Source organism: Ranitomeya variabilis, chromosome 4, assembly GCF_051348905.1.
Source record: "Ranitomeya variabilis isolate aRanVar5 chromosome 4, aRanVar5.hap1, whole genome shotgun sequence".
Lineage (NCBI taxonomy): Eukaryota > Metazoa > Chordata > Amphibia > Anura > Dendrobatidae > Ranitomeya > Ranitomeya variabilis.
Genome location: NC_135235.1, coordinates 167,311,437 through 167,336,706, shown reverse-complemented (window position 1 = coordinate 167,336,706; position 25,270 = coordinate 167,311,437). Strand labels below are relative to the sequence as shown.

The window sequence follows — 25,270 nt, the reverse complement described above, 5'->3', positions numbered from 1 at the left end:
GGAATTGGTCCTTCTGCACAATCTTCCTCAGGGTCCGGTCACCTCTTCTCGTTGTACAGCGTTTTCTGCCACATTGTTTCCTTCCAACAGACTTACCATTGAGGTGCCTTGATACAGCACTCTGGGAACAGCCTATTTGTTGAGAAATTTCTTTCTGGGTCTTACCCTCTTGCTTGAGGGTGTCAATGATGGCCTTCTTGACATCTGTCAGGTCGCTAGTCTTACCCATGATGGGGGTTTTGAGTAATGAACCAGGCAGGGAGTTTTTAAAAGCCTCAGGTATCTTTTGCATGTGTTTAGAGTTAATTAGTTGATTCAGAAGATTAGGGTAATAGGTCGTTTAGAGAACCTTTTCTTGATATGCTAATTTATTGAGACAGGTTTTTTGGGTTATCAGGAGTTGTAGGCCAAAATCATCAGTATTAAAACAATAAAAGACCTGACAAATTTCAGTTGGTGGATAATGAATCTATAATATATGAAAGTTTAATTGTAATCATTACATTATGGTAAATAATGAAATTTAACACTATATGCTAATTTTTTGAGAAGGACCTGTAATTATTGAATCTGTCCAATTACTTTTGGTCCCTTTAAAAACAGGGTGGCACATGTTAAGGAGCTGAAACTCCTAAACCCTTCATCCGATTTTAATGTGGATACCCTCAAATGAAAGCTGAAAGTCTGAACTTCAACTGTATCTTAATTGTTTTGTTTAAAATTCATTGTGGTAATGTCTATAACCAAAATTAGAAAAATGTTGTCTCTGTCCAAATATATATGGATGTAACTGTATGTGCTGTATATATGCAGCATGTCTCTGTATGTATGTGCTCCGTGTATGCTTCTCAGTATGTTTGTGTTCTATATATATATAGCATGTCTCTGTGTGTATGTGTATACACTAGATATATATATATATATATATATATATATATATATATATATATATATATGCATACATGTGTGTGTATATATATATATATATATATATATATATATATATATATATATATATATATATATATGCATACATATGTGTGTATATATATATATATATATATATATATATATATATATGCATACATATGTGTGTATATATATATATATATATATATATATATATATATATATATATATATATATAGTGTATAAATATATAGTGTATGCATGTATGTGCTCTGTGTATACACATTTGTGTATGTGCTCTGTGTACATGGCATGTCTGTATGTTTTTGATCTCTGTATGTGTCTCTATGTATGTATGCATGTCTCTGTTCTCTATCTGCAGCATGTGTACATACGTATACATGGGCTCTGTGTATGCACATTTCTGTATGTATGTGCTCTGTGTATGCAGCATATCTCTGTATGTATGTGTGCTGTGTATACCCATGTGCATGCTATGTGTATATACATATTTTTGTCACTGTGTGTATGTAGCATCCACATTTATAAATACTGGCAGTGCAGACGTGTTCAAAGGTATAAACAGGTCTACAATTGCTCCACAAATGAGCAAAATGATGCTTATTCATCGGATGATTGAATTGTTCTGGAACAAAAATCATTGTTCTCGGAAGCATGCCGCCCGGTGTTTCCAGGAGATGTGCAGCTGATAACATTATGCTGTATGAGGACAGATTGTGCTACTAGTTCTGTGCCCATCATTCTTCATCAGCTTTTGTAAAAAGGCCGGTAAACGAACACCAAACGAATTGAATACGGTCTATCACTCCAGTTTAATGGGCTGAACTCGGCTCATGTAAATGCAGCCTAAATTTTGTGTATGATGGTGCAATATGTTAGCATTGGGGTCCTGCTTTAAACTTTTGTCCAAGGCCCCACTTTGTTTAAAACTGGCTCTGCTTATTAACACTGATGTAAAAATAAAATACTGATTTGTGGGCTATATGACTGTTAAATAATCTGTACATGCAAGTTCCTAAAATATAAACCCAGTGTTATTTGAGCCATTATACAGAGGTGTGCAAGAAGCTGAATACTGCAGCCACAAGATTAGTGTGTTTGTCCCATCTGAAGTGTACGCGAGTCCATATAAAAACTACCGGTAATCCTAAAACTGCCAGGAGTCTCACAAAATGTCAGCCATACTCCAAACCACTGCAGCCAAGGTGAGTGTGCCTCAGCTATACTCCGACAGGTTGATCACAAGTTGGTGTACATGGTCTTCAGTAAATAAAGGTCATATAAGTGGTATGACTTTGTAATTACTTTCCCCGATTATAGTTATAAACTAATGTAAAAAGGTTACAATCTTACTTCTGTAGCCCATTTATGTAATGCAAGCAACCTGAGTTGGATGTGAACCAGTGCTGGGCTCCTGCAATGATCAGCTCATATTTATATTCTAGAAATTTTCTGCTGAAAGTAAGAATACGATAATATCCCGACCCAGCTCCTCTGGTGGAGATAATAGACGGTTGAAGTCTTACCTGAGTCAACGAGGCTGCATAACAGCCCCATGCAATTGTATTTCACCTCTGGTCCCTTAGATTCATCTTGCAAAACTTTGTGCAGGATTGCCACCAACTCCGACTCTTTGAAGACTTCTTCGACAACCTCTGAAATTATATTGAGGACCATTACGTCGTCTCATAAACTACTACTATTACATTAATGATGTTGTGGGGCCTGCACTGTATTAGTTGAGGATGATGGTGGTTGTTGGCATCGCCATTCTTAGAAAAGCATGAGATAATAATAGCGTGTGATGATGATGAATCTCATTACCTCCAGTATGCTCGCATTACATTCCCAAACCTTCTATAAATCACCTACTCGATAATGAATTTTCTGTCAAGCCTTAGTATTTCATTATGCAATGTTCTGTGCCCCTCTGATATAATAGGTTTGTTTTGTGATTGCAGCATTTTACGTTACCAAGGTTGATGGCAGAAGCGATGGCTAATGCGATGAGGGCTTCATTTTGCATAATGGCGTGCTCGCTGGTTGTCATGGATACCAGATGCTTCACACCTTTGGCCTTTTCAATAGCCTTGACTACATCCTGTGCATAACAATCAAAAGAGAAATTTTTAAATTGTGTAACCTTGGTGGAAGTCACAATCGTATAAAGTACAGTCTAGATCTTGTTCAGGCTTCTGACAGTCTATCAAGTACTTCTCTGATATCATACATTCTGAAATCTTGCCAAAGTGAGAATCCTCAGCTATACAACGATTGGTATCTCATACATAACTGTGATTACTGAAGTTAGGACCATGCTCCTTTCCTCAAGTTACACCCTTATATTCCGTTCCCTACAGTTCTAGCAGAGTGGAAGGGATTTATAGACATCTCATGCCCACTGTACTTCTTTTTAAAGCTGCATAAACTGACCTGTGGCGCAATTTTCACATGTCACTACATATTCTCTTACAGGTACGCCAATTTTTCTGTGCAGATTTTCCCCATAGACTTGCATTAGGATTGGAAATTCCACAGGTAAAAGACGCACATGCTTTTAAAGTGCAATGGTGGAAACGCATCAAAAACGCATGTAAGTACAAGGCAAAATAAGTATTTTATACACTATCAATTTTGCAAGTTTCCCCACCTACAAAGAAGGGAAAGGTCTGTAACTTTTATCATAGGTACACTTCAACTGTGAGAAACAGAACCTAAAAATAAAAAAAAACTGAAAATCACATTGTATGATTTTTAAATAATTACATTGCATTTTATTGCATTAAATTATTATTTGATCACCTACCAACCAGCAAATATTCTGGCAAGCCCACATAGTATATTGCACAGCCCACATAGTATATTGCACAGCCCACGTAGTATATTGCACAGCCCATGTAGTATATTGCACAGCCATGTAGTTTGATGCACAGCCACATAGTATATTGCACAGCCCACGTAGTATATAACACAGCCACGCAGTATATTGCACAGCCCACGTAGTATATTGCACAGCCCACATAGTATATTGCATAGCCCACGCAGTATATAGCACAGCCACGCAGTATATAGCACAGCCACGCAGTATATTGCACAGCCCACGTAGTATATAGCACAGCCATGCAGTATATTGCACAGCCAACGTAGTATATAGCACAGCCCACATAGTATATAGCAATGTGGGCATCATATCCCTGTTAAAAAATAAATAAATAAATAAAAAATAGTTATATACGCACCCTCCGTCATCCCCCCGGATCCAGGCGAAATGTTTACCGATGCTCCTCGCGACGCTCCGGTCCCAAGAGTGCATTGCTATCTCTCGAGATGATGACATAGCGGTCTCGTTCAGATACCAGAGGTGCACACTGCATTATGGTGTCAGGGCAGGAATAGGAGGAGGGTGACTTTCAGGGTGATGAGTGGGAGAACAGAGAGGATGACGATGAGGTTGTAGATCCCACTTGGTGTGAACCCATAGGCATGTAGCTGAGTAGCTCAGCAGAGGAGGAGGAGGAAGATGAGGAGGTTGCGTTGCAGATTCCTGCACAGTGATTCAACTATGACAAACACTGCAGCCTCAGCGACAACTGTGGCTTTAGCCAACACCAATCACAAGTCTGCAGTTTGTAAGGGTGTCAAGGGTTGCCTAGCCTGGGCCTTTTTATAAGACCGCAAAGAATGCCCCAGCTCATTTTATCTGACAAATTTACTAAAAAAGACTTAGTAGAAGCAATAATTTGAAATGTGGACTAACAGGCCTTGTCAACCATTAGTCATCCCATCAACCACATCTTCTGTTTCCGCTTCCTCCGTCACCATGTCGAGAGATCTCACACAGGTCTCTGGTTGCACAAGCTACACTTGTCGGGGTGAGTTAGAGCCAATCAGCTGTTACGGAAGTGGACATGCCTGCTGTTTTTGTTTCACCAAGCACAACACATCTTTCTTAAGCCACCCTAACATCTCCGCCTGCAGGTCACTCACAGTCCAGCAGTTTGTCTTGCTCACCCTACTCCACCCTCTCTCAGCAGAGCAGCCAGCCCTTGGTCCCGCAGTTGTGTTTAGGTAAAAGAATGTTTACTCCTACACATGGCAGAGCAAGAACTTGAACTCCATCTCCAATCTGTTGGAGGCAGAAATGCTACCTTTTCGCTTGGTGGATACAGACTGTTTCTGAAAGATGATGGCCCCCGCAGTCCTTAGTACCAGTTGCCCAGTCGCCATTACTTTTCTAAGAAAACTGTGCCTGCGTTACACCAGCATATCACAAACACCATCAACCGTTCTCTGAAAAAATGCCTGCAAGGGTGCATTTCACCACTGGCACCTGGAAGATCAAACATGGGCAGGGGCCTAACATCTCACTAACTGGGCACTGGGTGGCTGTGGGGGCAGGCGGTCAAGGGGCTGCTCTACAAGTCTCGGAATCTCCTAGACTTGCGGGACAAATCTCTATATATAACATTTCCTCCACTGCTTCTGGCTCCACCTCCTCCTCTAGGTCCACCACTTGCGCTTACAACCTCTCCCTTGATGAGACATGCATTCCAACAGTGCAGATAGGATCCCCCTCACCTTCATACAGCGCAGCCAGGGCTCATCGTAATTAGGCAGTGTTCAAATTAATATGCCTTGGAGATTGCAGTCACACAGGTCAAGAGTTGTGGACCGGTAACCAGGCCGAGATAGAGAAATGGCTGTCTCCACTGAACATGGAGCCAGGAAAGGCTGTGTTCAATAACTGTGCAAACTTACTGGCGGCCCTCCGCTGGAGCAACCTCGCACAGGTGCCTTGCATGGCTCACATCCTTAACCTGGTGGTACAGCAATTTCTCTGCCACTATCCCAGCCAGGATGCGCTGCTGCAGAAAGTACATTCACTGTGTGCTCACTTCCGACGATCATCGCTACAGAGGTCTTTCGGCCTACCGGTTAACTGATTTGTGATGTTCTGACAAGGTGGAATTCTTCTCTGCGCATGTTGCAGCGACTGTGGCAGCAGGTACGAGCCCTGGTGCAGTATTTCCTTTTGCATAGCTTGGATCAACACAGTATGAACATGGTGCAAATCATGCTGGCGGAGTGGACACAGATGAAGAACCTCTGCACCCTTCTGCAAAGTTTTGAAATGGCAACTAAGATGGTTAGCGCTGACGATGCCGTCATCAGCATCACTACTCTGGTTATCTATATGCTGGAGTACACTTTGAATAGTCTGCGTGAGGAGGCTTGTAGTCCAAGTCCTGGACTGTCTTTTCACAGGCGGGTGAAATAGGAGGGTGGATTACAGCAATTGAGGGGGCTCATGGTACCATACAAACAGGTAGTGAAGGTGCAGGAGCTCAACAGTCAGGAGATGAAGAGGATAATGATCCCCTCTCTGTTGTACTTGGTTGTCTTGGGATAGAAGAAGCAACCTTGTGTGTTACCCCTCCACCAACACACCTTGGACTTGGACCTCATGGAAGTTCCCAACACATGAGTGCCTTCTTGCTATGCTATCTTCAACATGATGCCATTATTCTTAGGGTTAGACATACTGCTGACTACTGTTAGATCCACGGTACAAGAGTAAATTTTGCCAGACACGCGCATGCTGGAGTATAGAAACACGCTTGTACACAATCTTAAGAGTGGTTTTCCTCAAGACAGCAGTGAGGCACACAGTCTGCATTGCAGTTCTATACTTCCAACCCCAGGAATGTCAGCAGCAGTGTAAGTGGCATAAGCAATTTCTGTGAGTCATTCCACATATTTTTCAGACCAGTCCGTGCACCAGCCGAACAGAGTACAAGTCTGACACATTGTGAACGACTTCAGAGGATGGTGCAGGAGTATCTCAAGCTCAATATCAATGCCATCAGGGGGAATTTGGACCCTTTTGACCACTCATGACCGCTCATGCAAGGTCTCCAGCTTTGAGACTGAATAGCTGAAGGTTGCAGAGGAATTAGGGAGTTTGCTGGTTTTGTCGGCCAGGTATTGCTTGACAAATCTTTAAAAACTTTCCTCTCCTTGTCAAAAATACCCGGTAATCAGAGCCTGGATGCTGGAATGGTGTAATGAAATTGGCAGGGATACACTGTCAAAGGCCTGGGCCAATTTCATGACACCATTCCAGCGTCCAGGCTCTGATTACCGGGTATTTTTGACAAGGAGAGAAAGGTATTTAAAGATTTGTCAAGCAATACCTGGCCGACAAAACCAGCAAACTCCCTAATTCCTCTGAGACCTTCAGCTATTGGGCCTCAAAGTTGGACACCTTGCATGAGCGAGCGGTCCCTCTATGCCTTGGAGGTTCTATACTGCCCTGCCATTGATATCTTGTCTGAGTGGGTTTTTAGTGACACCGGAGGAGGGGGGGTCAAAAGAGACAACGCTTTCACCTGTTAACAGAAAGTGCTGACAGTCTCACTCTGATAAAAATGAACAAAGCTTAGCACATTGTTCAGAGCCATGATGAGTGTAGGAGCACATCAACTAACATTTTCTTAATATTTTAATGAGGCTCTCCACTTGTTGCTTTAAGGGTCTGTCATTATAGTTATCAATTTTTAGTCATCGTTTTTTAAAAATACTTTTGAAATTTTGCCTTATATACAAGTCATTATGCAGGAAAGAATGTTTAACATTTTTTTCCTGTAAACTCAAATTTCTCATCAATTTTGAATGTTTTATTGTCAGTCCTTAAGGTGGAGTAAAAGTGTGACACCATTGTTCTCATCAGCGATCTGGGATTCAGATGCTTCCAGGGGTCTTCCCCATGCTGTTCTCCTTCCATTCAGAATGTTTTCTATCCTCTTGTAGGGTCTGCCGTAAAAATGTTCAGATTTCCCATTGACTCCCATTATACTCGTTACTCAAAACAAGCATCCGACCATTAGGAATAGCTTGTTTTAAGTATTGAGCATCCGAGCATTTTAGTGCTCGCTCATCTCTAATAAATACATGTTCTATCCAACTATTCTATAGGAATGGTTAAATAAATATATATTAGTGACATAAATGTGAAATTCCTGCCAAAATCTAAAATGTGGGTTCTCCATCTTTCATCCATGGTGGGAAAAGCATTGCATAGAACACAAACATCTTCCTCTATATTGTGATCCCCGGGAAAAGGAATGGGGGGAGGAGGGGAATTCCTGTTGCATTAATGAGTGGTAGTTCCAACATTCAGATCCCGCAGATCTAAAATTTATCATCAGTACATATAAATGGCCAGGATATCCTGTTTCAAGTCTTTATCAATAAGTATTTCCCTACTTGAGACTTGCTGTGTCGTAAAAGAGATGCCAAAAGACGATTTGCTTCTCCTCGAACTCCAACGTGGTCCTTGGCGTCGCACCACTGCACAAGTCTCGTCAATAGGTGGGAATCTTGACCCAGAATCCTAGCTGTATCCGCTTTCCATAAAAATAGAGGGATATTATGTTATTGCATGGTGTGACAATGTTGGAATAACCAACTATCCAATGCTCAATGTCTTCATACATAAAAAAAAGTGCCCACCGGGAAGTATCTACGCTCTTTACATATCTCTCACAGTAAACTTCTTCTGAACCTCCTGTTTAAAAGCCATGAGTCATTATTGGACCTAGTTCATTTTTTTGTAGAGTTCTGATGAAAAACCGCATTCTGTAGCTTTTTCTTTGTTCCTGGATTGATATTACACTAGCTATTAATTGAGATCCCTGAGCTATGCCTGAGTATTATTTGTGTGACATTCAGGTGAGAGTAATATTGTACTCTGTATCGTGAATCACTGTAATTTATTTTTTTTGGCATTTTAAAATGCTATTTCTTAAAGGAGTTCTGTATTAAAAGATATTGATTGCAACTAAGTTACGTTACCAGACACAACTCCTAGATTATCTTACCATTGACTCTGCCAGACACAGTGAAGTATTATAGAGAGATGCCATCAATAATTTTAAGTATGGAACCTAATTACCTTTCTGAAGTCACCAGAAATAGTCATTCCCCAAAGAAGAGACTACACTCAAATTGTGAATTTTGTCACTAGGCTATGAATTTCTAGTTAAAACACAAAAAAACAGCAATTTTTCTGTTTTACCTTGGCCATCAGTCAACATCCTTAGTGTTCCCAGGAGCTTGAATTGAACAGGGGGCATTTCTGATCTTAACAACATCTGGATTCTGTCTGCCACCCCATCTTCCAGCATTCTAACTTTGTTCATTACTAAGGATAAGATGCATCATAATAAAATGTTACAAATGTTATTGATAAATTGATATAAATACTGCTGTAAAATCAAAAAGATGTAAAATATATCCTTCTATTTCTTGTCATATACTTGTAGTATAGGTCAAATAACTAATGTTTTATACGTGTTTTCCACACAGCCAGAAAATAAATCTGAAGATAACCTTGTAAGTGTAAAATGTGTGATTATTATGCTTTTTTGGCATCTCACATCTCATTAGCTTCAATTTAACACTTCTTCCTAATAGGTACAGCGAAACATCTATAGATTGTACGTGTACAAAGAACGAGATGAGCAGAGGCGCTCACACAAGGTATACAAGGTAAATTTGTATAGGCTGCTTTTAAGCATGATGTACAATAAAATAGTATTAGCCCCAAAAAATCTAGAAAAATAATTTTATGCTAAAAAAACACCCAAAAGTATTCTAAGAGTGATATCATTGTTGGCTAACCCAAACAATTATATTATCCAATAAAGGTATCACTCTGTGTATTTACACTGCTTCTAAGTAGTATCACGGGTGTCAAACTGCATTCCTCAAGGGCCGCAAACAGGTCATGTTTTCAGGATTTCTTTGTATTGCACAGGTGATAATTTAATCACCTGCACAGAATGATTCCAGCACCTTGTGCAATGAGAAGGAAATCTTGAAAACACGCATGGTTTGAGGCATTCGAGGAATGCAGTTTGACACCCCTGTAGTATAATATACTGATGGTAGTAAGCCCTAAGGCCAGGTTCACATTAGTGTATCTATGCAGCGTATGCCTGCGTATAGATCCACATGCGTACCTACAGTGCCTACAAGTAGTATTCAACCCCCTGCAGATTTAGCAGGTTTACACATTTGGAATTAACTTGGCATTGTGACATTTGGACTGTAGATCAGCCTGGAAGTGTGAAATGCACTGCAGCAAAAAAGAATGTTATTTCTTTGTTTATTTTTTTTTTTAAATTGGGAAAAGTTTTTTCAGAGGGTCATTTATTATTCAACCCCTCAACCCACCAGAATTCTGTTTGGTTCCCCTAAAGTATTAAGAAGTAGTTCAGGCACAAAGAACAATGAGCTTCACATGTTTGGATTAATTATCTCTTTTTCCAGCCTTTTCTGACTATTTAAGACCCTCCCCAACTTGTGAACAGCACTCATACATGGTCAACATGGGGAAGACAAAGGAGCATTCCAAGGCCATCAGAGACAAGATCGTGGAGGGTCACAAGGCTGGCAAGGGGTACAAAACCCTTTCCAAGGAGTTGGGCCTACCTGTCTCCACTGTTGGGAGCATCATCCGGAAGTGGAAGGCTTATGGAACTACTGTTAGCCTTCCACGGCCTGGAAAGCCTTTGAAAGTTTCCTCCCGTGCTGAGGCCAGGCTTGTCCGAAGAGTCAAGGCTAACCCAAGGACAACAAGGAAGGAGCTCCGTGAAGATCTCATGGCAGTGGGGACATTGGTTTCAGTCAATACCATAAGTAACGTACTCCACCGCAATGGTCTCCGTTCCAGACGAGCCCGTAAGGTACCTTTACTTTCAAAGCGTCATGTCAAGGCTCGTCTACAGTTTGCTCATGATCACTTGGAGGACTCTGAGACTGACTGGTTCAAGGTTCTCTGGTCTGATGAGACCAAGATCGAGATCTTTGGTGCCAACCACACACGTGACGTTTGGAGACTGGATGGCACTGCATACGACCCCAAGAATACCATCCCTACAGTCAAGCATGGTGGTGGCAGCATCATGCTGTGGGGCTGTTTCTCAGCCAAGGGGCCTGGCCATCTGGTCCGCATCCATGGGAAGATGGATAGCACGGCCTACCTGGAGATTTTGGCCAAGAACCTCCGCTCCTCCATCAAGGATCTTAAGATGGGTCGTCATTTCATCTTCCAACAAGACAACGACCCAAAGCACACAGCCAAGAAAACCAAGGCCTGGTTCAAGAGGCAAAAAATCAAGGTGTTGCAGTGGCCTAGTCAGTCTCCTGACCTTAACCCAATTGAAAACTTGTGGAAGGAGCTCAAGATTAAAGTCCACATGAGACACCCAAAGAACCTAGATAACTTGGAGAAGATCTGCATGGAGGAGTGGGCCAAGATAACTCCAGAGACCTGTGCCGGCCTGATCAGGTCTTATAAAAGACGATTATTAGCTGTAATTGCAAACAAAGGTTATTCCACAAAATATTAAACCTAGGGGTTGAATAATAATTGACCCACACTTTTATGTTTAAAATTTATAAAAATTTAACTGAGCAACAAAAGTTTTTGGTTTGTAAGATTTATGCATCTGTTAATAAATCCTGCTCTTGTTTGAAGTTTGAAGGCACTAACTTATTTGCATCTTATTAAACCTGCTAAATCTGCAGGGGGTTGAATACTACTTGTAGGCACTGTATATATAACATTGTATACGCAGGGACATGCGTTGGCATCAGTTTGAATGCAGATGCGTCCGCATGTGTCGTTTCGCGGTGTCCAGCAAATGCAACATGTTGCATTTTTTGAAGAATCAAATATGTGCAGGCATGTGCATACGGATGAGTGCGTATAAACAACAGATTAGTGTCTAAGGGAATGCATTGGTACGCAAGGGCATGCATATGCATGCGTTCGATGCGCTTGCGCACTTCGGACTGCGCATGTCCAGGAATCGATTGAGACACACCCATTGCGCATAAACAACACAAATGCAGGCAAAAATGCATACAAACGCATGCACACGCAGCTTATTTTTGGTGACATGCGTATGCTGATGTGGATAACAAACGCAGCGTAAGCATGCATGTCAATGTGTTTTGGCATGCGTTTGTGCATGCAGATGATACACTGCGCACAAATATGCTAATGGATCGTTGGGAAGTCTCAGAGGTCGGACACCACTAAGTTTAGAGATATGCAATTACTTTAGAAGACGGGAATACTTCTTTAACTTTATTTCTAGGTATGGATTTGAAACCCTGCATTTTAAAAAGTCCTAATTGTAAAAAAAATAGTTACAGGAGAGTTTTTTGAATATTTATAACAATTGTCCTTTTTACATAATGGCCCTTACATCAACACATGGAATCACCTTTGTTTGGTGTCACCTTAGCAACAACATGACACATGATTAATCATAAAAGCATACATTTTTATTTGGAAAAATGATCTTAGAAAACAATTAAAATTACAAAAATATGCTTCTAAGAAAAAGGACTAGTGCTCTTAAACATAATAATGGCATCACAGGTAAACAGTAGACATTTACCTTGTTTCATTCTATTGTAAGTGAAACATCATAGCAATGACTGGTTAATCTAGCATCAGAAATTTAGATCTTTATAAAAAAAAAAAATATTAATTATAAATAATAGTGTCAGGACTCAAACCCAGCAGCTTTTGTGCACAGGGTGGCAGCTCTTCCCACTGAGCTATTCAGCACGCTGGACTGTTTATTACTAACCCAGCACCTGTTTTGTTCCTGATTGTCTTCACCTTGAGTTTTGGCTCCACCGTGATTAAACACTCTACTTAAGCCTGGCATTGCACTTCCTTCCTTGTGAGATTATTGAGCTCCCAGCCTTTAGTCAAGCTTTCCTTTCACCTGCTGCTTCATTCCTAGATTATACTGCTGCTACCATGTTCCAAACCCTCGCTATTCCTGACTACGCAACCTGCTGATCCTTTAGCTATATTGCTGCTCCTTGTGCCAACCCCTGGCTAATAGGGCTATGCTACCTGCAGGTGCTGCCCTAAGTGGTTGCAGTACCACTGCTTCAACTCAGGCCAGTCCATACAAATATTGTTTGTGCTTTGGGTGATTGGCAAACTGATTAGATAGTCTGATAAAGAGTAACTAGTTTTATTTTATGTTTTAGGCTTTTTAATTATGAGCAGATTGAGCCTCCACCAATCGCTTGAAAGTTCTTGAAAGATGCAGTGGATTCAACATTTCTGGAGAAATCTATGTGCACAATGGGAAAAGGCCAACGATACTGGATGCTCGTGATCTATGAGGTCTCAGGCAGCACTGCATTAAAAACAGGAATGTATCCATTGTGCAAATCACTGCATCGCCTCCGGAATACTTCCAGAAATAAAATCTAAGAACACAGTTCTTGTCCACCCTGAAATCCTCAAATGCTAGTAAAACTCCATAATTAAAATATAACCAGAAAACATGTTGCCAGCAGAAACGGCAAAAGAGGGGCAAATTAACACATAATAGTGTCAAGTAACCCCAGGCCTACAAAAAAGGCCACCCACTCCATATAAATATAGCCACAAAGAGAAAAAAAGGAGTATTTTAGGTATCAAAATTTATTATATATATACTGTGGAAGTACAAACATTAATCACATAGATACAATGCCTTAATTAGAAACGACGTATAAAGTGCATGCAGGATGTGGACAGAAAGTCCCACTGGTGAATGGGGCCCAAATAATCCGGTACGCTGCACAGAGGTGCAGCGAAAGAGTAATTGCACCCCCGGGGGTCGTCTCTCCTTCCAGGTCCCACTCTGGTGTCTTGTGCCCATACTACCCAGCGGTAAGCATGCCTGCGGTACTTATGGTTGGTGACTTTGGTCACCGTATTGTACTTATGTAGCTGATCGGCTTAGCTGTGTCCGCAATTACTCTTTCGCTGCACCTCTGTGCAGCGTACCGGATTATTTGGGCCCCATTCACCAGTGGGACTTTCTGTCCACATCCTGCATGCACTTTATACGTCGTTTCTAATTAAGGCATTGTATCTATGTGATTAATGTTTGTACTTCCACAGTATATATATAATAAATTTTGATACCTAAAATACTCCTTTTTTTCTCTTTGTGGCTAAAACTCCATAATGCATAGAAGAAGCCTTATATTAACAGAATCCAGAAACGCTGCCGTCCTCTATTGGCCAGCGCTCATTTATACTAGACTTAAGAAAAATGATAAACTGTTCTGTGGGAAGAGGAGTCAAAATGTGACATTTTTTATGCAAGCCATAAACGCTGCTGTGTCCTGTGGAATCAAGAGCAGGACCATCCAGCTTCTGATTCGGCACAATTCAGAGTACTGCATTTCTGATGTATGGGGGCATTAGTGCCTATGGCATGGGCATCTTACACATCCCTGAAGGCACTATCTTTGCTGAGCATTATATAGGGGTTATACAATAACATATGCTCCATCCAGACGTCTATCAGGGCAAACCTTGCTTATTTCAGCCAGATAATGTAAATCACATACTGCATCCATTACAACAGCAGGGCTCCGCAGAAGAAGAAGAGTACAGTGATGAACCGTCCGCCTCTGCAGTCGCCAAAACATTTGGTGCATTATCCAAGAAATAATCCAGCAAAGACTTTGGAGTGTGGAGCTGCAACAATCCTACATCAGACAAGAATAGGAGAACATTCCTTTCCCAAAACTATGGAAACTGTATCCTCACTTGCCAGAGATTTAGAGACTGTTATAAAAAAGAAGGGACAATGCTGCACATTGGTAGACATAGCCGGGACCCAACATTTTTGAGATGTCTTGCTGCTATCAGTTTCTAAATGAATTAATTTTTTAAAACATTTTTTCTAATTAAATAGAAAAATATCCAATGTTGAACTTGTGATCTGTGTTCTATGCTTTGCTGTAAATTAAAAGATGGGTATAAAAGATTTACAACTTTTTGGGAATTGGGGTTGTGTATTTCTCTCACATAAGGAATTAATAAATGTATGTTAACAAGTTATACTGTATGTACCCCAAAGTAATGTATTGAGAAATACAATTTATCAAGATAAAAAACAAGCCCTCGTTCAATTTTGTTACTTAAAAAAATAAAAAAAAGTAATTGTTCCTAGAACGCAACAATAACAAAGTCAAAATAAAAAAAATGTTCAGCTGAAATGCCATATCTGACTGTCAGGAAGCGGTAAGACCCTAGCGATCACTTTCTTTTTTTTTTATTCTACTTTGTTTGACTCCACAACCTAAAATTCAACTCTAGATATGAAAGACTACTTGACCACTAATTCAGAGATGTTAGTCTAAAAGTATAGAATTACAGCAAAAATGGAAATGGCCACTTTGACTGGTCCTTTGAGTTAGCACCCTGTAAAATCTCAGTGTATTTGTACCTGTTCACAGGCATCAGACTTTATGATCACAGCAACTCTGGTTAAGGTGAAGTGTCTCCCAACCAGGTGCTTTGATCATTGACCAGGTGAAATGCATTGTCAACTACCATCTTTCACTCAAAAATACTCTGAGGTGAACAGATCAGATAAAATTCTGTTTGCGTGAATTTTGTTGGGAAACTCGATAAGCAGTTGAGTTATTTTATGCAAATTTAATGTCCCTTGTTATTCTCGGGGGCCTATGCAGACCCGAGACCATAATAAATGTAAGCTGTAGAAAAAACCAACTTATATCCACCTTACCGCTTGCTTCTCTGGCCCTTAGCTCCTCACTGCCAGTCATCCAGTCTTCATCGCATCTTTTGACCAACACTGTGAGCATTGAAATTCTTGGGGCACTCACACTAGCTCTGATGAGGCCTAGGACAGCTCTGCTCCAGTGAGCGAATGGTTATGATGTCACAACATATGCCATTACCTTGAGTACTCATGTGCAAAACAGTCCCTGGTCTCATCAGAGCTTGGAAGCTTAACCTAGCATGAAAGGCCTGCTGATTTCAGTGCTATGGCGGTGATCGAAATATACAGCAAGTGCCGGAGTGGTAAACTTCAAGGTAAGCATTTTTTAAATTTGTTAATCTTTTAATGTCCTTTTGTGACTGACATTTTGTGTTAAGTATGCGTGGAAGTGTATTTCAAAAAACAAATGGGGATTTAAGTAATATTCAAGTGGAATTTCAATTCAATTTATTTGATCATGTCTACTGGTTATCTAGAAAACTGCACAGTTTCATACAGCAGTAAAAAGTATTCAGATCTATAACACCCGACAGTTGGCCAAAAAGGTGTACTGCAAAGCTTAGTGCAATACTCTTGCTTTTTTAACCCCTTAACCACCATCGATACGCCTTTTAATGGCAGCAGTTAAGGGTCCCTTTTAATGGCGCTGAGAAATATGTGTATAGCGCCCTCCCAGCGTCGGAAAATCTCTGGGGTCTTGACTACTCTGGGTAGCTGAGACTCTGGAGAACATGATTCAGGTAGATTTTTACCGTACCCTGTCACGTTATCGCAGTTGTTCACTGAATACCCGCGATCACAAAAAAAAGTTTGACTTTCCATTCATTTATCTCTCCTCTGACATGATCTAGCATACCAGAGGAGAGAGAAAAGGGATCCCCCGAGCCCCCCCCGGTACCTCAACCACCCCTGGATCTTCCTGTTCCATCCCCCCGACCTTCTACGTCATCTTCGTGGACGAAAATGGCAGTTGCATGCGCAGTGCGCCCTCCAAGATCTGGCGGCTAATACTTGGCAGCAATAGGAAATTTTTCCTATTGGTTCATTTTGATCACTGTGATAGACCCTATCACAGTGATGTTCAAAATAAAAAAAGGTAAATCAAACCCCCCTTTGTTACCCACTTAGTTACATAAAAAAATTAAATATTTTTTCCATTCTTTGCAGGTAGGATTAGAACTAGGGTTAGGGTTTTGTTAGGATTAGAGCTGGGGTTAGGGTTGTGTTAGGGTTTGGGTTGGGATTAGGATTAGGGGTGTGTTGGAATTAGGGTTGTGTTAGGGTTTGGGTTGTGCTTAGGGGTGGGGTTGTGTTGGGGTTAGGGTTGGGATTAGGGGTGTGTTGGGGTTGGGTTTAGGGCTGTGTTAGGGTTGGAGTTAGAATTGGGGGGTTTCCACTATTTAGGGGGTCTCCAAATGAGACATGGTGCCTGCCATCAATTCATTTTTTAAATCAACAATTTATGAAATGTTAAAATGTGAAATACAGCTTTCTTTATTGATTACTGCAAGGAATATGTATCAAAACTGATGGTAATCCTTATGTGATATGTTTTCTGTTCACCCATTAACTTATAATTGGCAAGTCTGATCTGAAACATGGATCAAAGAAGTGAATAGTGTGATTATTTTGTTAATACATGGACACACTGACCATTCTCTGTATAAAAATGTTCATGTGCACTACTATATTGGTCAGTGTCCATATGCTATCCGTTTTACATACAACACAGCAGACGGACATTTAATTTGGTCGTCTGAACGAGCCCTTAGACACTGCTATGCTATGCAGACATGGAGCTTCACTGTCCCCCCCCTGGCCCACGTGCGGGGGTCACTTGTACTCCTTCTATTGAAATGATATAGACAATCTCTGACTGCAGTGACCCCTGCTGCAAATATCCTGCTATCTATGAATCCCAGGCTTGGCGCTACGAGCTTAGCCTATGAACTATTATTTTTTTTAAAAAAGCCTTGGATTTGGTAATTATTTTTCTTGCACGCTTCATAAGGTAATTGATGGATTACATTGTATGTGTCCTTCTGCTATGCCGGATATGATGGATGACTCGCTTACCGCTCCTGCTTACAGCATTTTCCGATTACAAGAAGAAAAATCTCTTCTAATGCATTTCTTCTCCCTCTCTGTCTTCTATTGTCCTAACAGATTTGGAACGCTTCAAAATCTGACAATAATTCAATCAAAACCGCTTTGGAATCCATACATGTAAATCCCTAAATTGAGTGTAACAAATGGAGGAGATATGTCACAGCGCTGCATGTATGTTTGAAGACTAGAACATTTTTTAACCCTGTTATTCCAGATGAGCTGACACTGATAGCAGCTGAATTCAATATACCGTTAGATACTGGTTAGATTTGTTGGAGACTCTATTACATGAAGCAAATTTATCAGACAAATGTGAATTTGAGAAATAAATCGGTGACATGGACGTCCTCTTGAAGTTAGTATGCTGTACACTTCAAAATGTCACACACTTGAGGAAGTGACTGCACTTTTCAGGACAGGAAATTCAATTACATCTAATGACCTAATTGATTAGAATCAGTTACTTTTTCTACATTGTAGAGAATAAAAAAATATTTTGCTCTGTTCCTTCATCTAGCAAGTGAATAATGAAGTCCAAGACCCTGATGAGTCTGCTTTGCAACCAATGCCGCTATGGAATAAGAGGTGCATAGGGTGCAGCTTTTTTTCTGTTGTGGCATTTTCCCAACATAAGGCCTCATTCAGATGTGATTTTTTTTTGTAAGCAATAAAAAACAGTCCCAATGTCTGGCCATTGTCCCAGTTTTTACCATCAGTTTTCCATCAGTGATATTCTCGTGTATTAAAAATAATAAATAAATTGCAAAGCTTCTCCTATCCACTGCAATGTTAAAAGGGATATCCGGCACTTCACAAAAAAACAAAATATGTACCTAAGCACTAACAGGTAGGTAATTGCAACTTACCTGCCTGTTGTTCCCAAGCACAGAATGACCAAACACCACTCCTGCTGGGGATTCAGAGGCTTCCGTTGACATTATCTCTACAGAGTGGAGGCTTCTTTTCCGCTCTGCTCTGTAGACTGGGTGGGACTTCTAAGGTCATTCTGATTGACAGTCGGATCCCTGCTGCCTAGCTGGGGGAGCTGGCTGTCAGTCAGAACGATGCTGGAAGTCCCACCCCATCGCGTCAGCAGAGGCAGCTGAATCCCTGGCAGGAGCGGTCTGTGAGTGCTCTGTGCCGGGGAAGAACGGCGCCGTGCACAGTAGGTAGGTAAGTTGCAATTACCTCCTGCCTGTTAGTGCTTAGGTACATTTTTGGTAAAGTCCCAGATATACCATTTAAAGGGACTCTGTCACCTGAATTTGGAGGGAACAATTTTCAGCCATATGGGCGGGGTTTTCGGGTGTTTGATTCACCCTTTCCTTACCCGCTGGCTGCATGCTGGCTGCAATATTGGATTGAAGTTCATTCTCTGTCCTCCATAGTACACGCCTGCGTAAGGCTAGATTGCCTTGTGCAAATTTTTCACTCTGTCTCATTGCAGCCATTTGGTAAATTAAAAAAAAAATCATTTTTTCTCATTAATGTACACTCTGCACCCAATCTTGACTGAAAAAACAGAAATGTAGTAATTTTTGCAAATTTATTAAAAAAGGAAAACAGAAATATCACATGGTCTTAAGTATTCAGACCCTTTGCTCAGTATTGAGTAGAAGCACCCTTTTGAGCTAGAACAGCCATGAGTCGTCTTGGGAATGATGCAACAAGTTTTTCACACCTCGATTTGGGGTTTCTCTGCCATTCTTCCTTACAGATCCTCTCCAGTTCTGTCAGGTTGGATGTTAAATGTTAGTGGACAGCCATTTTCAGGTCTCTCCAGAGATACTCAATTTGGTTTAGGTCAGGGCTCTGGCTGGGCCAGAATGGTCACAGAGTTGTTCTGAAACCACTCCTATGTTATTTTAGCTGTGTGCTTAGGGTCATTGTCTTGTTGGAAGATGAACCTTCGGCCAAGTTTGAGGTCCAGAGCACTCTGGAAGAGGTTTTCATCCAGGATATCTTTGTACTTGGCCGCATTCATATTTCCTTCAATGACAACCAGTAGTCCTGTCCCTGCTGCTAAAAACACCCCCATAGCAAGATGCTGCCACCACCATGTTTCACTGTTGGGATTGTATTGGGCAGGTGATGAGCAGTGCCTGGTTTTCTCCACACATACCTGTTGTGAATCTGCCTTTGGGCTCCCCTGGTGGTTGCTGGTGGTACTGGTGACTTGTGTGTCTTTGCTGTCTCAGTTCACCTGCTCCCATCAGTGTTTGGGAGTTTCCTATTTAGCCTTGCTCTCCAGTCATTTCCTTGCCGGTCATCATTGTAACCAGAGCCTTCGGTTGCATGTTCCTGCTACTAGTCTGCTGATCAGCTAAGTGGACTTTGTCCTTTTGTTTTGTATCTTTTGTCCAGTTTGCAGTTTTGTTATTCTCTGTAGCTGGAAGCTCTTGTGGGCTGAAATTGCCACTCCTGTGTCATGAGTTGACACAGGAGTCTTAAAGTAATTTCAGGATGGTTTTTTGATAGGGTTTTCAGTTGACCGTTAAGTCCTCTTTTGTATCCTTCTGCTATCTAGTAAGTGGACCTCTCTTTGCTAAATCTACCTTCATACTGTGTATGTCTTTTCCTCTAAACTCACCGTCATTACATGTGGGGGGCTGCTATCATCTTTTGGGGTATTTCCCTAGAGGTAAGCCAGGTCTGTTCCTTCCTCTACCAGGCGTAGTTAGTCCTCCGGCTGGCGCGTGGCATCTAGGGTTAATCAGGTATGCTCCCTGGCTACTATTAGTTGTGTGGTAGATTTAGCTCACGGTCAGCTTGAGATTCCATCACCCAGAGCTCGTCCGTTATCTTTGTGTTTTGATGTTTCCCTGCCATTGGGAATCATGACAGTATGACCGGCCCGTGTTAAAGTTACTGGCAGAAGAAAGGAGAGAAAAAGAAGTCTGTAGAGTTTTTTTTTTTTTTTTCCTATGTTTGCTCCATAGTTGGATCAGTTGTATTTCAGCTCTAATTACAGCCTTTGCCTTTCTCTCCTTCTAATCCTTGAATGGCTCTGATCTCACCTGTTTAAAGATGGATCCTCAGAGCTTGGCTGCAGGTTTAAATAATCTTGCTACTAAGGTTCAAAATTTACAAGAATTTGTTATACATACTCCGATGTCTGAACCTAAGATTCCTACACCAGAGGTGTTTTCCGGAGATAGATCTCGGTTTCTGAATTTCAAATATAATTGTAAATTATTCCTTTCTCTCAGACCTCACTCCTCTGGAGATCCTGTCCAGCAGGTTAAGATTGTGATTTCTTTGCTGCGAGGTGACCCTCAAAACTGGGCATTTTCATTGACACCAGGGGATCCTGCGTTGCTCAATGTGGATGCCTTTTTTCTGGCTTTAGGCTTGCTTTATGAGGAACCTAATTTGGAGATTCAAGCTGAAAAAGCTTTGATAGCCCTATCTCAAGGGCAAGATGAAGCTGAGATATACTGCCAAAAATTTCGTAAATGGTCTGTGCTTACTCAGTGGAATGAGTGCGCCCTAGCGGCAAATTTCAGAGAGGGCCTCTCTGATGCCGTTAAGGATGTTATGGTCGGGTTCCCTGCGCCTACAGGTCTGAATGAGTCCATGACAATGGCTATTCAGATTGATCGGCGTTTGCGGGAGCGCAAGCCTGTGCACCATTTGGCGGTATCTTCTGAAAAGTCGCCAGAGAATATGCAATGAGATAGAACTCTGTCCAGAAGCGAGCGGCAGAATTACAGGCGTAAAAATGGGTTATGTTTCTATTGTGGTGATTCTGCTCATGTTATATCAGCATGCTCTAAACGCACAAAGAAGGCTGACAAGTCTATTTGCACTTTACAGTCTAAATTTATTTTGTCTGTAACCTTGATTTGTTCATTATCAGTTATTACTGTGGATGCCTATGTGGACTCTGGCGCCGCCCTGAGTCTTATGGATTGGTCCTTTGCCAGGCGCTGTGGGTTTGATTTAGAGCCACTGGAAGTCCCTATACCTCTGAAGGGTATTGATTCTACCCCTTTGGCTAGTAATAAACCACAATTCTGGACGCAAGTGACTATGCGTATGACTCCAGACCATCAGGAGGTGATTCGCTTCCTTGTGTTGTACAATTTACATGATGTTTTAGTGCTTGGATTTACCATGGTTACAATCTCATAACCCAGTCCTTGACTGGAAAACAATGTCTGTGATAAGCTGGGGTTGTCGGGGGGCTCATGGGGATGTACCTTTGGTTTCCATTTCGTCATCTACTCCCTCTGAGATTCCAGCATTTTTGTCTGATTATCGTGATGTTTTTGAAGAGCCTAAGATTGGTTCTCTCCCTCCCCACAGAGATTGTGATTGCGCCATAGATCTGATTCCTGGCAGTAAATTTCCAAAGGGTCGTTTGTTTAATGTATCTGTGCCTGAACATGCTGCTATGCGAGAGTATATTAAGGAGTCCCTGGAAAAGGGACATATTCGTCCTTCTTCATCTCCTTTAGGAGCTGTTTTTTTCTTTGTGTCTAAGAAGGATGGCTCTCTGAGGCCTTGTATTGATTATCGACTCCTGAATAAAATTACAGTCAAATATCAGTATCCGTTGCCTTTGTTGACTGATTTGTTTGCTCGCATAAGAGGGGCTAAGTGGTTCTCTAAGATTGATCTTCGTGGGGCGTATAATTTGGTGCGAATTAAGCAGGGGGATGAGTGGAAAACCGCATTTAATACGCCTGAGGGCCATTTTGAGTATTTAGTAATGCCTTTCGGCCTTTCAAATGCACCTTCGGTCTTTCAGTCCTTTATGCATGATATTTTCCGTGAATATTTGGATAAATTTATGATTGTGTATTTGGACGATATTTTGATTTTTTCTGATGACTGGGAGTCTCATGTTCAACAGGTCAGGAGGGTTTTTCAGGTTTTGTGGACTAGTTCTTTGTGTGTAAAGGGTTCAAAGTGTGTTTTTGGGGTTCAAAAGATTTCTTTTTTGGGGTACATTTTTTCCCCTTCTTCTGTTGTGTTGGACCCTGTTAAGGTTCGGGCTATTTGTGACTGGACGCAGCCTACTTCTCTTAAGAGTCTTCAGAAATTCTTGGGCTTTGCTAATTTCTATCGTCGATTTATATCTGGGTTTTCTGGCGTTGCTAAACCTTTGACTGATTTGACTAGAAAGGGTGCTGATGTTGCCGATTGGTCCCCTGCTGCTGTGGAGGCCTTTCGGGAGCTTAAGCGCCGCTTTTCGTCTGCTCCTGTGTTGCGCCAGCCTGATGTTTCTCTTCCCTTTCAGGTTGAGGTCGATGCTTCCGAGATCGGAGCAGGGGCGGTTTTGTCGCAGAAAAGTTCCGATTGCTCAGTGATGAGACCTTGTGCGTTCCTTTCTCGTAAATTTTCGGCCGCCGAGCGAAACTATGATGTTGGTAATCGGGAGCTTTTGGCCATGAAGTGGGCGTTTGAGGAGTGGCGTCATTGGCTTGAGGGTGCCAGACATCAGGTGGTGGTTTTGACTGATCACAAGAATCTGATTTATCTGGAGTCTGCCAGGCGCCTGAATCCTAGACAGGCACGCTGGTCGTTGTTTTTTTCTCGGTTTAATTTTGTGGTCTCATACTTACCGGGTTCTAAAAATGTTAAGGCAGATGCTCTTTCTAGGAGTTTTGAGCCTGACTCTCCTGGGGATTCTGAACCTGCTGGTTTCCTTAAGGATGGGGTGGTTTTGTCTGCTGTCTCCCCAGACTTGCGACGTGCTTTGCAAGAATTTCAGGCAGATAGACCTGATCGTTGTCCACCTGGTAGACTGTTTGTTCCTGATGATTGGACCAGTAGAGTCATCTCGGAAGTTCATTCTTCTACTCTGGCAGGTCATCCTGGAATTTTTGGTACTAGAGATTTGGTGGCTAGGTCCTTCTGGTGGCCTTCCCTGTCTCGAGATGTGCGTGTTTTTGTGCAGTCTTGTGATGTTTGTGCTCGGGCCAAGCCTTGTTGTTCTAGGGCTAGTGGGTTATTGTTGCCCTTGCCTATTCCGAAGAGGCCTTGGACGCACATCTCTATGGATTTTATTTCTGATCTCCCTGTTTCTCAGAAGATGTCTGTCATCTGGGTGGTGTGTGACCGTTTTTCTAAAATGGTCCATTTGGTGCCATTGCCTAAGTTGCCTTCCTCATCTGAATTGGTCCCTCTGTTTTTTCAAAATGTGGTTCGCCTGCATGGGATTCCGGAAAACATCGTTTCTGACAGGGGAACCCAGTTCGTGTCTAGATTTTGGCGGACATTCTGTTCCAGGTTGGGAATTGATTTGTCTTTTTCGTCTGCATTCCATCCTCAGACTAATGGCCAGACGGAGCGAGCTAATCAAACTTTGGAGACTTATTTGAGGTGTTTTGTGTCTGCGGATCAGGATGACTGGGTTGCCTTTTTGCCGTTGGCAGAGTTTGCTCTTAATAATCGGGCTAGTTCTGCCACTTTGGTTTCCCCTTTCTTTTGCAATTCAGGGTTTCACCCTCGTTTTTCATCTGGTCAGGTGGAATCTTCGGATTGTCCGGGAGTTGATGCTGTGGTGGATCGGTTGCATCAGATTTGGGGACAAGTGGTGGACAATTTGAAGTTGTCCCAGGAGAGGACTCAGCAGTTTGCTAACCGCCGGCGTCGTGTTGGTCCTCGCCTTCGTGTTGGGGACTTGGTGTGGTTGTCTTCCCGTTTTGTCCCTATGAGGGTTTCTTCTCCTAAGTTTAAGCCCCGGTTCATCGGTCCGCATAGGATTTTGGAGATTCTTAACCCTGTGTCCTTTCGTTTGGACCTCCCGGCATCTTTCGCTATCCATAATGTATTCCATCGGTCGTTGTTGCGGAGGTATGAGGTACCGGTGGTTCCTTCTACTGAACCTCCTGCTCCTGTGCTGGTAGGGGGTGAATTGGAGTACGTTGTGGAGAAGATCCTGGACTCCCGTATTTCCAGACGGAGACTTCAGTATCTGGTTAAATGGAAGGGCTATGGTCAAGAAGATAATTCTTGGGTAACTGCCTCTGATGTTCATGCCTCGGATTTGGTTCGTGCCTTTCATAGGGCTCATCCAGATCGTCCTGGTGGTTCTCGTGAGGGTTCGGTGCCCCCTCCTTAAGGGGGGGGGGTACTGTTGTGAATCCGCCTTTGGGCTCCCCTGGTGGTTGCTGGTGGTACTGGTGACTTGTGTGTCTTTGCTGTCTCAGTTCACCTGCTCCCATCAGTGTTTGGGAGTTTCCTATTTAGCCTTGCTCTCCAGTCATTTCCTTGCCGGTCATCATTGTAACCAGAGCCTTCGGTTGCATGTTCCTGCTACTAGTCTGCTGATCAGCTAAGTGGACTTTGTCCTTTTGTTTTGTATCTTTTGTCCAGTTTGCAGTTTTGTTATTCTCTGTAGCTGGAAGCTCTTGTGGGCTGAAATTGCCACTCCTGTGTCATGAGTTGACACAGGAGTCTTAAAGTAATTTCAGGATGGTTTTTTGATAGGGTTTTCAGTTGACCGTTAAGTCCTCTTTTGTATCCTTCTGCTATCTAGTAAGTGGACCTCTCTTTGCTAAATCTACCTTCATACTGTGTATGTCTTTTCCTCTAAACTCACCGTCATTACATGTGGGGGGCTGCTATCATCTTTTGGGGTATTTCCCTAG

At 42.0% G+C, this 25,270-nt stretch overlaps 1 protein-coding gene across 3 annotated transcripts in view; it reads right to left on the bottom strand.

Annotated features, from left to right (window-relative positions):
• Positions 1-25,270, bottom strand: part of LOC143770095 (rap1 GTPase-GDP dissociation stimulator 1-A-like) — a 405,235-nt gene that overhangs the window by 13,743 nt on the left and 366,222 nt on the right. For all 3 annotated transcript variants that reach the window (XM_077259356.1, XM_077259358.1, XM_077259357.1), the window contains 4 exons: positions 9,008-9,133; positions 8,197-8,336; positions 2,905-3,031; positions 2,457-2,585 (listed from right to left, as the gene is read on the bottom strand). In XM_077259356.1, coding sequence (XP_077115471.1) covers positions 2,457-2,585; positions 2,905-3,031; positions 8,197-8,336; positions 9,008-9,133 — 522 coding nt within the window. The remainder of the gene's footprint in view (positions 1-2,456; positions 2,586-2,904; positions 3,032-8,196; positions 8,337-9,007; positions 9,134-25,270) is intronic.